Source organism: Opisthorchis viverrini (assembly GCF_000715545.1).
Source record: "Opisthorchis viverrini unplaced genomic scaffold opera_v5_1, whole genome shotgun sequence".
Taxonomy (NCBI): domain Eukaryota; kingdom Metazoa; phylum Platyhelminthes; class Trematoda; order Opisthorchiida; family Opisthorchiidae; genus Opisthorchis; species Opisthorchis viverrini.
In genome coordinates this window covers 2,707,996-2,723,384 of record NW_008751657.1, presented here as the reverse complement: position 1 = coordinate 2,723,384, position 15,389 = coordinate 2,707,996, and the positions used below count along the sequence as shown (strand labels likewise).

At 46.1% G+C, this 15,389-nt stretch overlaps 1 protein-coding gene across 1 annotated transcript; it reads right to left on the bottom strand.

The window, feature by feature from the left end:
• Window positions 1-481: 481 nt before the first annotated feature.
• On the bottom strand, window positions 482-15,050 carry T265_00039 (hypothetical protein; the record flags this gene model as incomplete). Its single annotated transcript, XM_009163696.1, has 15 exons — window positions 482-546; window positions 2,124-2,214; window positions 3,153-3,368; window positions 4,256-4,398; window positions 5,202-5,381; window positions 10,227-10,309; window positions 10,345-10,468; window positions 10,510-10,625; window positions 10,669-10,728; window positions 10,772-10,851; window positions 10,884-11,233; window positions 13,150-13,553; window positions 14,079-14,323; window positions 14,355-14,525; window positions 14,916-15,050. The coding sequence occupies 15 exons, from the start codon at window positions 15,048-15,050 to the stop codon at window positions 482-484; spliced, it is 2,463 nt and encodes an 820-aa protein (XP_009161960.1).
• Between the last annotated feature and the right edge of the window lie 339 nt (window positions 15,051-15,389).

Genomic DNA, 15,389 nt, shown 5'->3' with positions numbered 1-15,389 from the left:
CGTGCTGAGTTCGGATCTCTCTATGTTTGCTGTGCTGTTTGGACCTAGGGGATCCACATTTGGGAGCAGTGATTTCGTCGACAAAGACTGAGTTTACGCAGTCCAACGGCGACTGCTTCGGTTACAGATAGGTACGCGATTATATGGATTTGACTCCGTTGACGACAGTCTCAATTCACTTCAATTTATCAACTATAAACCGTGTACCATAGGCACATTGGTTCCAGCTGCTACAGTTTCAATCACCGGAAAATGGGAGTGCGGGCCATACAGCCCGGCCTTGGAAGCGATGACATGTTCAGTTTGTTCGGAAACTGGGTAGCTACGCATTGAAGGCGACAGCTTTGATGCACGAGCGCTACTGACTGCGCGATTGGGCCATTCCTGGGGGCGCCATTAGCCATTGGTCCCCACCCTGGGAGGCGGCAGTTGTCGACCCAACTAAGTTTAATGGTTAGTATTTTCATACTTGATTGCCAGGTCATACATTGTCAAACTCTCGGTCGCTTCCATTTCTGCTCTTCGCCCATCGACACTGCAGACGAACTGAGGTTAGAGTCAAGGAGGTATCAATGACTTTCGGTGCGGATAAACAAGTGGCATTTCTAGTCAAAGGGTAGAGGTTTTCACTTCACAAACCGGGAACGAAGAGTGGCACAAGGAAACGAATTAGTGGCTTCGTAACTTCTGCGATCCAGCCAGTCCGTCTGAATATCATTTCTGAATTGCAGCTTAAGACATGAAGACGTACTTACTGGGATGATGTCAGGTTGTCGTTGGTGACATTCAACCCGCTGGTCAACTCGTTGACACATCAAACCTGTCTATCCATAGTTCCCTACGAACTCTAGCGTCTACCGATATCGCAAAGAAAATTCGATTAATCTAGTATGAGTACACCCATTTGCTGTCTTGATGAAAGGGTTTTCTGTGCAATCATAATACAGCCGTGTTTCGGCTGGAGGAACAAAAGGCATGACCGGACGTGCTTAGACTTTCTTATGTGGTAGTTCGAACCCAACCTCAGCATCTCGACTACTCCTGCCTGAGTTTGAGCAACCTGTTAGTATTCCAGCCCTCATGCCTTCTTCCGTTGGCTAGGCAGTTAGATACAATCCCGACAGATGTCGGTCAACACGGGCCGACAGCTGATCCCATCGTGATCCAGAAGTCGAATGACGTTTCTTAATAAATAGGATGTGTTGTTGAGGATAGTATTTTAGCGTGCATGATTTGGGTGGATAAATATGGACCTTATTCAGGGTTGCGTGTAGTGCAGTTTCCTGCCTGCATTGTAAGACTCGAATTCAGACTTAAGGTTCACACACATTGGAAGCATAAGATATACAACAGTAAACAATGGGTAAAGTAACCACATCCGTTTTACTTGGTTTTTATCTGGGGGGTGCCTGATTTACGTCTTTAGTTTTTCTAAACTTGGATGACTGAATTCGGTGTAATTCTCCGTCTAACCAGCCGCCAACTCATTCAGACAGTTTGATCACCAATCTCAATCAGTCTTTACTCGTGCTATCATCATTGTTGACGGCAACATCAGAGAACATTGGTACTTCACTGCCACACAATCATGCCAATTTATTTGAACAAATCCCTTATATAGAGGGTCGAAAAATGGGACAACGAAGGGAACCTAGGGCTAGCCCATCACAAGGTGCCTACCACTTCTACGAGAATGTTTTGCGGTCCATTGATGTCTTGTGGATGCATCCGAAAAGTACTGGTTAAACTCCACTAGTTGACAAATTCTCACATAACCACTCGGCAAAAATAACAGGTTCTCATCCCTACTATGGGCAGTCTATTCACAAGGATCAGCATATCCATGCCAAATTCAGAGTGGTGAAAGCAAAGAGATGGTTAATCATTGACTTGCCAGAGGGATATGAAGATGTCTAAGAAGAGTCTTGGTACTGTCCGTGCGACTCGTCTTCCAGGATTGGGTCCGCGTGACCTCCTCTCCTCCAGCGCATGGTTGGAGACGCTGCAAGATATGACCGCCAATCGATGTCAACGGTGTTCTTGTTGTCCGTTTCTATCTAGTGTGCAGGCACATCGGAATGACTGTAGTAAGCTAGCAAGCACTATGTCCCTTCTTCATTCACTTTTATTCTCTTCTGCCTTCAAATAAATCATGGTTGTATGGGAACGAAGCATCAGCGTTGAACACAGATGCTGTACTGTCGATGATGATGTCTTTGAGGCTGTCCCACATGGTACTGGGAAGAGCATTTGTTGCCGTCAAATCTGGGAACCTTTACTGTCGACTGCACAACTAGTCAGTCCCCTTTAAGTACGACAGATGTGGAGCAATTTAGAAAGTTCTCTCTACGGATGGTTTGATCACCCTGAGTAATTCGAATACTCATCCAATGTGCCTCGGGTTACTTTCTTGGTTATTCGGTCATTAACAAAATTCACCCGTGTTGCAATTGTTTCACGATAAGTTGATTCCGTAAAACGGATTTACTGTGAATATTCATGCAACTGAATGACACTAATCACTGTTGCAATTGCAAAGCTCCAACAAAGTCGATTAAATTTACTTCAGCATTATTTTTATCACCATAATACACCAGCAGGCTTAACTAGTGGATTCGTACGACCCTGAGTTAACCGATGGATTTTCCTAGCGATGTTGTGGTCACGCTGTGCACACGGCAGTCAGAGGAGACCTCCATCTGTTTGCCATTGTTGCTAGGTGCCAGGTACTCAGTTAACACTAATTTTGTAGGTGAACACCGCCCATTAAAATGGAACAAGCTCTAAGCTGTGGTTATTCGCTTGGAAATGAAATGAAAGTGCTGTAAACAGCGTATCGACACTGGAATGTCACAGTCCAATATGACCCTGTTCATTCAGTGGTTTTTGCTGAGGAAAACTCGTCACGTCTAGGTAAGAAGCGCTCCAAATGGCTGGGAATCGGTTTGAATAGGTAAGGCGATCATATATAGGATAAGAGGATTAAAAACTTATCCACGATGCAAAAATCAATGGTCATTGTGGTTACCATATGACAAATACATCCGTATGAAAACATAAATGGATAGGAACACTAGAAGTTGGAGATCGCTCTATTGAGTGACTTTCATGTATATACAGCTAGTCAATCGACAATGTCATCTGAATCATACATCTGTCAGTGATTCTAAAAGATTCGACAATTGCAACCGGTTGCAGATGAAGAGCAGCTGATTGCGAGTTTCAGTAGAGGCATCATTGAGTACACAATTCACGAACGCTCCTCTGAGGTCTACCTTAGTATTACTATCCAGTGAAGTTATCCATCCCAGATCTTCACTGTACCAGGAACCCAGGGTAACCAGATCCTCCGATGAGGAAGTTGAAGTCTACAGAGGAGAAGCAAGAAAGCAGATAAACGTTTAAAATCTGTTCCATGAAAATTCGCTTTGAAACCGAGCATCGATTCCATCCTCTATCTCATAGTTAACAAAGAAACAGGATACACATATTGAGGTACAACACCGTTTCCCCCTTGATGGAGAAACCAATCCTTAGAAGAGACCACCTCAAGTTGGTCTTGTGAAGCGCGCTTTTTTCAAAGGAGACTATTTTTACCTGAACCTTTGAGGTAGCTCATCTAGGTACGGAGGGCCATTTAGTGACCACCTCTATAGCATTAACTGAGATTTCTGTGAGTGCTGATTCCAAAACCCTACGAGTAACCAAAAATTACCCAGCGGGCTTCACGCATCCATGGCGTTACTTTAGTGGGAAGTCTTGGTATGTGGTGAACCAACTAACACAATCAAGACAGTTACTGGGCAGTAGTTTGAGGCTCTGAGTAAATCAACCACATCGCCCAAGAGTGAATACGTTGTATGTTAAAGCATGGTAAACCAGGCGCGTCCAGCATTCGATGTTGAGGGCCTCGCTCTGCATGTCAGATGTATGTATGGCTGCTGAACTCTAATAAAAGCGCAAATTCAGTGTTACACCAAAACAGGTCAAGAAAGTTTCTTATAACTGGATGAATAGTGGTTAGTTAGTCAATTCACAAAGGAAACTATTTGGACACCGAACTGTACCATCAGGTCTTTCTCACGTCAGACCCACGCAGCGCACAAAGAAAAAATGTCATTGAAATTCAATGAAACTGGAGTATCTTAAGTCTCGACTGTCATAGGTGAAGGCAAATCAGAAGCTTCCGGAACCGAAGAGAGTGAACAAGAAAGGATAAAACCAAAGATGTTAAAACGGGTCACAGAAAACTTACGCGAAGAACAGACTCAATGGTTCGAATCACGTCTTTGTATAGGATGTTCAGATCTGCCAAGATACCACGCACTATGGGTAAATCATTAAGTTGTGACTGACAACCCAATGTAACATGCAGCAAACACGGCAGAACAGTACGGTCTGACAGCAGGGGGTGAGGAAGAAGAAAAATAGATAACGCTTCATCAACGCCAGACACAAGGGCATTGGTCGAATCTTTGAGGACTTCAATCGAACAATGGATGGCTTACGAAGTGAACAGCGTAAGGTTTTCCGAAAAAAAGGACCAAGTATTATTATTATCCGATAACGGTAATTAAATCGGGTATTCTGTACCAAAAGTCCTTGCTCTGCCCCGAGGAGAATCTTTGGTTTGTGCCAAAATTGGAACTCGTCATCAGTTGATAGCTAGGGCGCACTTTTAACTGGCCAAAGCCGTTCTACGTAAAGAAAATTCTGCACAGAGAGATTCGAACTCAGCAAACGTGGATAATTCTGAAAGAGCAGATCATATGCAACCCTGACCCGGTGAGATGGTCTCCACTAGAAACACAACTAGCGCCCTGTCAAATGTTCAAACGACATAACTGCAATCGCTTGTCGCATACCTTGCGGGAAATCGCTATGCTCCATCCTATCATGAACCGTATTTGTACCTGCCCATTGAAGGCTATCTGATGTTAAGGCGATAAGATTCAGTATACAGCAATGACCAGTATCATTGGGGCGCCAAAGCGCTAGGTTAGTAAGTTGCTTAGATTTGGAACCAGAGCACTCACGCATTTAAGTGCTGCTCACCTACATATTTCAACCTGCACAGTTAGCAAGTAGAGGGTTACAACACGCTCTGGGAGCGGAAAAAATAAAGCGTTTGTGACATGTTTGCACGGAGCACTGAGAACAGAAACGGCAATCAGGACAACATGCACATCGAAAAACCAAACCTGATGAGAAGCAGGATGCGGCTTCCGGAAGTGGCATACTGGCCACAACGGCGTCCATTACTGGTATTATTGCACGAAGACTGTTGTAATAGGCCGAGAACGGAATCAGATGCGGCTCATCCTCGCAGACTTTGTGCAGGTAGATACCAAACGTGGGCAGCACTTTGTCAAACGACTGAACTGTTAAAAAAGGGTATATGTAAAGGACTCTAATAAGCGAACCTTGTGGAAGAGGTATACTTAAGCGGACAGACGAGAAGTGTGGAGAAACAGAACAGTAAAACCACTGGCTGGTACACACTAAACTGTACAGTCTAATTTTCAACCCCAACTTCGTGAGTTAAATTCTTTGACTACGTAGAGAGAATATGCGAACATATCAAGTCCAGCAGCGTAGAACAGGGCTGCTATTCCCCACCAATCTTCAACTTTGTCACCAATACAACGTTTGAAACTGCTACGCTTCCCCACACAAATCCATGGGTAGAAATATCCCCGGGTGAAAGGAAGAAGGTCTTTGCTGCGGAGTTCTTTATTAGAAAACACTAACTGAACAGTTACAGACTATTGGACAGGGAAGAAAAACTCTCATATACATCTTGTTTACAAAAACTGGATATCCACCTTCTCCTTGAACGCGTCTTCCTGAACTTTCCTGGATATTCATTGACTGTTACTCAAATGCAAACAAATGCTGCAAAGGGACTCCACAAATTCCGTAATAGATCTCACTTTTCAAGAGCCGCGGAGCGGATTTACGAGAAAACATGCCACTCCATGCCTCATCAGTAATATCCACAGTTACACGGGTAGTTAACTCCACCTAGCTCACATTCTCAGGTGTACAATCCATTTTGAATAGCGCGTCATTCAGCAGGACAGCATGGCATGCCTGTTACACGTACAGAGTAAAGGGCTTCATGTAGTCGACGTGGTGGATAAATTGCTGATTAAGTTTTCGGTGGACTAACTAAAGGCGAGACCAAATCGCGAATCGGAGATCCCTGAGCAACCTTTGCCAACCATTCACATCCCTTGCGACGGCGTGACATCAGTTTATCTGTCATGAACATAGCTTTCACTTCGACAGAGAGACCCACACTGCTTGTTGCATCAGAGAAGTGGCATCTACGCGCGGAAGATTTACGATTTTTTCGCCGTCGAATTAGCAACGCTGAAATACGCTGGTTACTTTTAGGAAATTCTCCGAGATGAACGAGCTATTAACATTCCGTAGGCTACGTGGGTCAGGCAGCATGATTCAAGCGGCCATGTACTAAGTGGAAATGACCAAGAAGTAGGGATTCTGTGACTTAGGGACGGAATACGAAAGTCCCTCATAGTGTGCTCAGTCGGGTCGATACCTGCCGTCTCTCTGAACGAGCGGTCCTCAAGGAGTCGAAATACAAAAGGCAACGGCAGTCAGTGACGCCTCTATACTAAAGCTATCGCTCTGATAAGTACCTCAACACTTTCCCAACTAGAGCGATTCAACGGCACTTAACCAACTAGACCGTCGCCTCCAATGCCGGACTGTGTCCCATGGTATCTCATCTGTCGGTTAACGAAACAGAAGCGGATGGAACCATTACATGTTTCATAGCTGAATAAATGAACTGAATCGAGAGCTGAAAAAATGTTGTGGTTAGAGGAGTGGAGGGAGAACCACTATGGCAGATCAATACATTTATGGAACAAGGACAAGTTTCGTCATTCTGTAAAAATTTGAAAAAAAAATCGTTCAGCCGCAACATCCTTCCGGTGCCTAGCTGTCGTGCCATCTGAAGGAAGAATGAGGGATGGGTTGCCCAAGCCTAGATAGGTGAAGTCGAGAGTCAGAGGTCGGGTTCGAACCACGGACCTTCCGGTCAGTGAAGTCACGCTCTAACCACTTGAGCCCCAAACAATTTCAAGTTAATCCTCAGAAGCACCCAGTTTTTGGTTCATTATGGCTTTAAACTGTTATATCTGACTGCTGTTCCCGCTCCAGTGCCTAGTGCCGGAAGAAGACTCTTCGATAAGGAACACAACAGCCTTATTCCGAATAAGCGAGTATGAGTGCGAAAGTACAATGGCCCCAAGCTATTTTACTGAAGGGACTGTCTGACCTTAGTCCAACGCTATCTCGTGCTGTCTGGCTTTGATACAAGGCTGTCACGCGCTGCATATTGAGAGGGCGTTGTCTGTCTGGTCAGCATTTATTGGAGTTGAAAGTCTCAGTAGATTTCGAGCATTCAGTGGTTACCTTCAGGAATCTGGCCTTCGTGATATCAACCTTGGTTGTTTGCACAAAACCATACACAACAGCTGTGTGTAGAAAAAACCATCGTAAGTTGTTTTGTCCTCATATTTGTTCAGCTGAGTAGCCCCAGCCCTAACTCTGAATAGATCACGAATGAGTCACGAATTGATGCATTCAGATGCTTCGTGTGGCTGGTATTAGCTTCGAACCCGTCTATCCTAATGCTGCTCGTAAAGCTGTTGTCGTAAGCATCCGTCACGTTGTGACAAACAGACAAACTGCCGAGCAATCGGATCAGGAAGAAGTTATGGTTTTTGTGAAGAAAAGTTCCCTCAAAAACCTGCAGCCATTTGCTTACTGTGAGAAGGCGAGAAAGGAGCTCTCAACATGGTAAGTTATCTATTCGCAACGTTACAAGGAGAGTTTCATCATAAGATTGATGGTCATCATAAACTGGTCACTCTATGGAAGCTCTGTATTTGCATCTTCGTGAGGAAGCAGCGAGTACAATCGCTTGCTGTCAACTAAGTCATTCCGAGAAGCGGGGTTAAAGGTCAACCCAGTGCATATCTACCCCAGCAGTCCTGTTGGCCCAGTGACCGATGTCATTTCGTGAGTTCGAAACAACTGAGTTATACTCGGTTGGGCAAAACAGTGGACGACAGAAGTCTCGTGTCATCTGACGAAAAATATGCTACTGTAAAATGGGATTCAAGACGTGTTGTGACAGAGTTGGTGGGAAACGGATACCATTGGTCGTTGAAATAAACGAAATATGAAAAATATGGAAGGTATGAAGCAAGTTAAATGGCTTCAATGCTAAAATGCTTTTTGAATATTGGTTCAAAAGCTTGAATAGTTACAAGCGACTCAATCCCATTGCGGTAGTGTATTCATACCCCTAAAGATGTCTCCTCATCTGTGAGGTTTGGTAGATTGGAGACTAGTAGAGATGCTGAAATAACCAACAAAACAACATCTTCTCAGGCACGTCCGATGAAAAGTCCGGACTTCCCAATATTTTCGAAGCAGCGCTACTCAAGTCTTAGGGTAGTTCTTCAGATTATACACCTTATCAATCTGGAAGGAAAGCACTAGCTGCATGAAAGAAGCAGTTTGAGTGATCATAGAAGGCTACAACGTTTTGAAAACCAACCACCCACTTAATAATAGAGCAATCATCGGAATAACTGTCTTCCTACAGTCAACAGATTGCAGACTTGTACCAAGTTAGCCACCAAGACGACGAAGAGCAAACAAGGTCAAAAAGTGAGTGGAAACGACAGCAGAACCACAAACCAGGAAAAACTACCGCTTCCAACAACAAGTTAGAGAGCAGTAGATTTACCCACACCATCATCATCAGAGACAGAAACATTAGTACAATCAATAAAGTTTATCTCATTATTTTTAAACCCTCGAATGGAGAGAGGAAAAGGGTGGATGAGGGAGAGGATCTGGTGATGAACTATGCCAAGCATTCTCAGGTGCCTACACCTCCAAGCGCTCAGACAATCTAGAAAGAAACTGACAACACGAACGCCAACAACATCGCTATTTCTTGGAATGTCTCTAGCCAAGTGCAGGAGAGGTCACGGAGACCCTATCTTGGAAGACGCACCGTACCAACAACACTCAAACTCTTCTTAAGCTCTTTCACACCCTTCTGCCAAATCATATGCTGTCCATCTTGTGGCTTCCGCCATTTTGAAGGAGAAACAGAACAAAACTCATCTCCGTAGACGGTGTTCCGTCATACATAGCACAGAGCCGAGCCCCTGTAGTTGGTGTTGCTGGATGTCTTCGATGAGTCAAGTACCTGATGTACAACCAAATACCCGTTTCCTAATTACCTCGTTATGTATTCGTAGGTGCCAGCCAACACCAGCAGTGCTTCTGAGGCACCGGTGGTAAAAAATGGACACCTCACATAATCTGTCCAAATAGGCCTTGTTTTGCAACCATGCAACAGTACCTTAATCCAGCCTGGTACACGCTGGCCGCTTTCTAAACAAAGTTATTATGAGGTGTGGAAGCTGAGATCCTCGAAGTTTACCACTCAAATGACCATGCTGTGAACCGCTTCCACTAAACCTCAGCTGGATCTCTATATACTGATGCAGTGTACGCCAAACCAACTTTGGTATTTGAGTGAGAACGTCAGAAGGCCATCATACCCAAAACCTTCCTGGAGATACATACGCCCTCCAGAATTAATGACGAGAGAGGTACCTAAAACTACGACCCAAACGCACAACACTAAAATGCATACGAGAAAACAGGTCCGAGTACTTGAACTTATGTGACCTTATCATCGGTCACGCTTTCAGCTCTCACTTCCACCAGTGGCCCTAAGTAGGTGGTCTCATTAGAAAGCGGTAATAGTTAGGCACAGTGCTTCAGTAAGCAGGTTAAATGATATTAGGATAGCCGAAGAGCTCGACTCTAAGTGACGCTGGATGGAGAACATATTACAAAGGATGCGGTTAATAGGGCGGCGAAAATCGGTGGTCATGATTGTGATTCTGAACAATGGCTCTTCTAAGCCCTCCTGCTGCATCGCAGATTGCACTTGGTTGGGAAAGAAGAGCACTTTGGAGCACAAGCCTTAGTGTTCTTATGGGACCCCACGGCTATAGTTTGTGAAGTCCCATCCCCAAAGCGGATAGGCACAGCCAGTTAGCACGACAAAACAGGGCCCCAGAAGTTAATCATTCTATTTCTCAGCCAGAAGGGCGCATACCGAAAAACTGTCACAAATCACGGCGAGCTATACGACTCACTTAATGCACTGATTCCAGTAATGTTCGAAGAGAATGTGTAGAACAATCTATTGATAATCTCCACCTCGTCTCCATGTAACCATCTGTAATTGGAAGGGTTATAAAAGGAAAAACGCACCTCATCTGGTGTTGCGCAACTAGAATTGCATCCATCAAGTCTAATCCACACCAAACTTCGGCTAAACTATCATCGCCTCGGGTAATAGCATCCAATAGGCGAATGGTAGCGATGAGTAAATGACCTATCTTTGCGGGCTTACATATGTCATGCCATAAGACATACCGTTGGTGGAGTTTTGAAGAATGAACAAAAGATGTTCGATAAACTCGGCTTGGAAACGGATAGCGTTTAACCATGTCGCACTCGATTCCTCAGACGCCAGGACGGTTTGCACCAACCTGGCAGAGGGAACACTGATAGAAATCAGATGTGTGGACAAACCTGCAAACTGCGGTCAAAGTGGGTGGATCACGCGAATAGAAAAGACCTAACGCACGGTTTCTGTGAAGAGTAAGGATGTTGAGCGAATCCTCCGGAAGCTTACATCAATAGTTCGTTGTCGGACATTTGCTGGCATACAGATGAGTTGCAGGCCATGTTTGTTAAAATACCCACACCAATTTCCTTCCAGTAAGTGAGGATAAGACACGACTTACCAGAAGACGAGGATACCGCTGACACAAGAGGACATCTGTCAGGATAGCAATCACACCGAACTCCTCAAGATAGGGGACAACATCACGGTTGACTGTCAAGTCCCAAAGACAGCATAACTCCTCCTCGATTCTGGGATCCAGTTCTTCCACGGCGTCATCGCTACCGAGGGGCTCGTCCCTGACAAGCTTGAGAAGATCCATTAGAAGTGAGAACAGCCATCGTTTGCTGTATGCTGTGTCACCAATGTTATCTATATTCTGTAGTTCTTCCGAGAAGTCCGGGGGAGGAGATGGGTTGCGAGCTGACATTGAGCAGCACCTCAATGCGCGATTCGCAAGAATCTGTCGGCCTGGAACACAAGAGTCGTATAAAAATAGAGAAGCGTCACAAACTTCAGTGGGCAGCTAGAGAGCCCAGTATGACATACATGAACTCGCTTAAGAAAATACATGGGTTTACAAAAACTGCTAGCGGGAAAACTGATTGAGAAGGCACCAACTGCTATTAGTATTGAAGGACAAGATGAGAACGTTAGCACTTCACGGAAGTACAGCCCCATAATGGAAAGAAAAATTGGGGGGAGAAAAGCTCTCGGACCCGCTTACACCTCCAACACCCAGTCAAGCAGGATGGAAACTGGTAGCATGGACTCCATTGACATCGGTTGGTCGCCACGTCATTCCGTGTCTCCACCCTGAAAGGTGAGGAGCATCATCATCATCATCAACAACAACAACAGCAACATCAACATCATCATCGACAGCACGACATCAGTGTTCAGCACCAACGCTTCGCTGTCGTAAGAGCAATAACAACACCAAAACTTTTCGCAGCATCCTTCATTCCCTTCTGTCATGTCAAATTCTGTTCACCTCCAGGTTTCCGCCACTCTGAATTAGGCATGGAAAACAGCGCATCTTGCCAAGCAATAAATCGGCATGCATAACACATGGCAGACAGACGTAGCCAGCATTATTTGAGTGGAATACCTGGTCATTTCATTCCAAATTCGCTAGGTCCATCCGACTTCGGCTATTGCTCTGAAGCATCAGTGGACGAAGGACCTGAAATTGTCTCAGTTCTTCCACCAGAAGTGACCAAGTCTCGCAGCCGTAAAACAATACAGGCCACACTGTAGACTGATATACGCGTCCTTTGGGACCCAGCGATATGCCTTTCGATACCACAAGTGACGCGAATCGGCAAAAGCAATCCTAACTTCTGCAATTAGTGAGTTGTCTTCGTCACACTAGCGTCCGAGAAGACGCAACTTCCCTGCATTTTTAAAGGCTTATCTTCAGACCGAAAGCTGCACTTTTACCTGGCATTCGGGTTCCTGTGGTGCAATGATCTTGCGGCCTATACTGGCTGGAACACAGTTCCTCAAGGCTCACTTGTGGCAGGAAGGCCGATGGAGATCAATACAAAGAGAGATCAGCGAGTCTCCGAACTGTGAGAAATCGTACTACGAGGCGGACTGCTGATGGAGTCGCACTGTTCTCTGTGATGGGAATGTGAAGGCAGCAAGGCGTTTCCTTTACGCGATCAGTACGTCCATATTTATGGAAGCAGCGAATCTGCCTTCCTCAGAGGAAGGACGGGTTAGAAACAGTTGATTCTACCGATCACCCAATGGTCGATCGTAGCCGGAGGCGCGTTATTCAATACGGTCAAAATGCTTTTAAAACCGAAGTCTGGAGCACGTGCTGTGCGCAGCTACACCGAGAGTCAGGGGGTTATGCCTTACTCCCTGCGCCCTCAGGGTGGGCCAGGCCCCTGCATCCAAATGATTCGAAGATTAGAGGATCCATCCTCCCATTGTCTTGTGGGTCCAACTTTGGACTTGAACGCTCAGGGTGGGGTATCTAAATCAAACCCCCTTATTCGGTCTGGGTTACCAGCAGCTATCGTTCATCGACCTCTCCACACGTCGCTCACTCAAGCACTTCTGATTCGTGTGGTTGTCAGTGATCTAACCGTTGCACCGTCCCTAGGTTTCTGCCCAGTAAAATAAATATAAACCCTCATAAATTCAAGGGGTCCGTTCCACATTGCTGCTTCCAAAATCTGTGATCTGCGTCAAATTTGGCGGCAGCTCTCGCTCAGACCTTGTTCTCTTTCGATACATGTACTTCGTGTCTCCGAAACACGCAAACGAGACCCCAGTTTGGTCACACATGTCAAACCACACAGCACGAATCCAGGTTTATCGCACTACGCTCTTCGGATATTGGTGATCCTGATGCAATCGTGCATGGTATCCACTTTGTGGAAGTTGCACTTGGCTCCGGAGTTGAATTCGCTTCACTGGACAAGATTCCAGTAAACAGACATTGAACTTTAAGGTTGGCTCGTTAAATCTAGAGCAGTGCATCTCGTCGCGATAAACGATGCTTGTTTGCTGTATCAACGTACGCTCCGACAGATAGCCCGTCATGAAGAAACTGGACCGTAGCGTGGTGTGATGGTTTGTGCACCTCGGCGACCCATTGAAACATACTAGGGAGTGTTCGTGCGAAACACTCAGTCTCATACCATGTTGGTCAATGGTTAGAGGTCTGACGAACAGGATCCTGGTTCCCCAGGTTGTGGGTTGGAACATGTGCGGCGACGTGTCCCGTAAAGATGCACTTGCATTTCCAGACAGACACCGCTGCCCTTCGGTCAAGCTTTTGAGTCAAGGGCTTTGATTAAGGATCTTTTGTCTAGGTGTGGGCGCCCTGGCAGTGGCCCAGCCCACGCACAACCATGGTACCTACGTCTGACGATAAACTCATGCCACTTCGTCCGTCGCGTGGTGCTATCAGCCGGGCCGCCTCACTTGCTGCATACAACATGGCGGGTAAGCGAAAACAGGCTACTACTGATACCTCCTTTCTTTCTCTTTCACATACTTTTTGTTCCCCACCCCATCACCCCATTAATGACCCTCTCATTCTAGACCCAGCACTTAGGGCTGATGACTCCGTTCGTCCTGAGTCGGTTTTGCAAACAACATCTGCGCATCGTCCGGCGCCGACATCCTCAGACGTCTCGAAATCACTAGTTAAGCCTCGACACCCAGTCTATCTTGCCACCTTCAATGTCCGCACTCCGAAGCAAGCACGTGAACACTTGCTCCCACAATACACTTGGTATTAGTGTATGGTGTATCAGAAACAAGAATTCAGGATGCAAACACAGGCTAAGGTAACTGCCCCATCACTCTCCACTCGCTTCTGGTTGCGCATCTCTGGTGATCCCGAGGCTGTTGCAGCAGGGTGTGCAGGGATCGATATCGCCTTAAGTCACCTGGCGAAAGGATCCTTACTTGACTGGATACCTGTTGATAGTCGCCTCTGTGCAGTTCGTCTGGCAATGTCTGTGAAGCAGTCTCACAAGCGGGTAGTTGATCGATGACTGGTCGTTGTGTCTGCTTACACCCCAAATGACTGTAGCCCTGACACCATCAAAGGCAGGTTTTATGACACCCTGAGTGCCCTGTTGCGACAGGCTAAAAGCTCAGATATTGGTGTGGTTGTCGAAGACCTGAGCACAAAAGTGTTTAGCGCATTCGAGACTGTATTAGATGGTCGACAAGGAGTGGACTCGGTATGTATGGACAATTTGAACCATTGCTTTAGTTGCGTGCTCAACACATGCTAACTTCATGCAGTACTAACTTCCGAAATGGCCGAAATCGTCTAGCCACATGATGTCCTCCAACGGCCTGCTAGCCACGAGCTCAGATCAATCACATTGCCACCAGTTACCGATGGCACGGATAAATAACTGACTTCCACTCGTTTTGGAGCACATTTGTGGGTTCGACCACGGATTGGTCTGGAGTCGCTTTTTCCTTCCTTTTTAGGGTCGCGTAATGTGCGGACGAATCGCCTCGTAACTGAGAGACTGTCAGATCAGGATGTCAGACGAATTTACGAGAATCGTATTCTAAAGTCTTTTCCAAATTCTTCTGTAGTAACGGTATTTTCCTCAGCTTAGTTCTCGGTCTGAGCCTCCCAAGCTAGCGTTCACGTCAAAACAACCACCAAAGGTGCACAAGGTCTATTAACGCCCAAAACGAAGTCAAGAACAGTTGTACAGCGCTTCGTATATATAGCGTAAGCGGTTATAACTTTCTGGAATTTCCGACGCGTTCTGGATGCGCCGTTGGCAACCGGCATTTGGCCAATACTGGGTCATGATTGGCAGTTGGGTCAAGATTGTTGACCAATCAGATCTCGTCTTGATGCCGGACCGGCAAGCGTCCTGAATTCTGGGCCAACCTCGAGCGGGCCAGGCTTCTCGGTCGTAGCAGCGCCTAAAGACGTGCGGTATGGTGGGATCCGCGTGGATTCCTGCCTAACACCTCCCCCTTGAAGTTTGTTGACGTAGCTTCTAAGCCGGGGGTTCACTTGCAGTGGCCTGACTGGCTTGCGGATCCTGTCTGTCCAGCGTCGCGGTTGTAATCCGTGCTCAGGCTGGGCCTCTGACGAAGCAACTGATTAAATTTCTGGGATGGT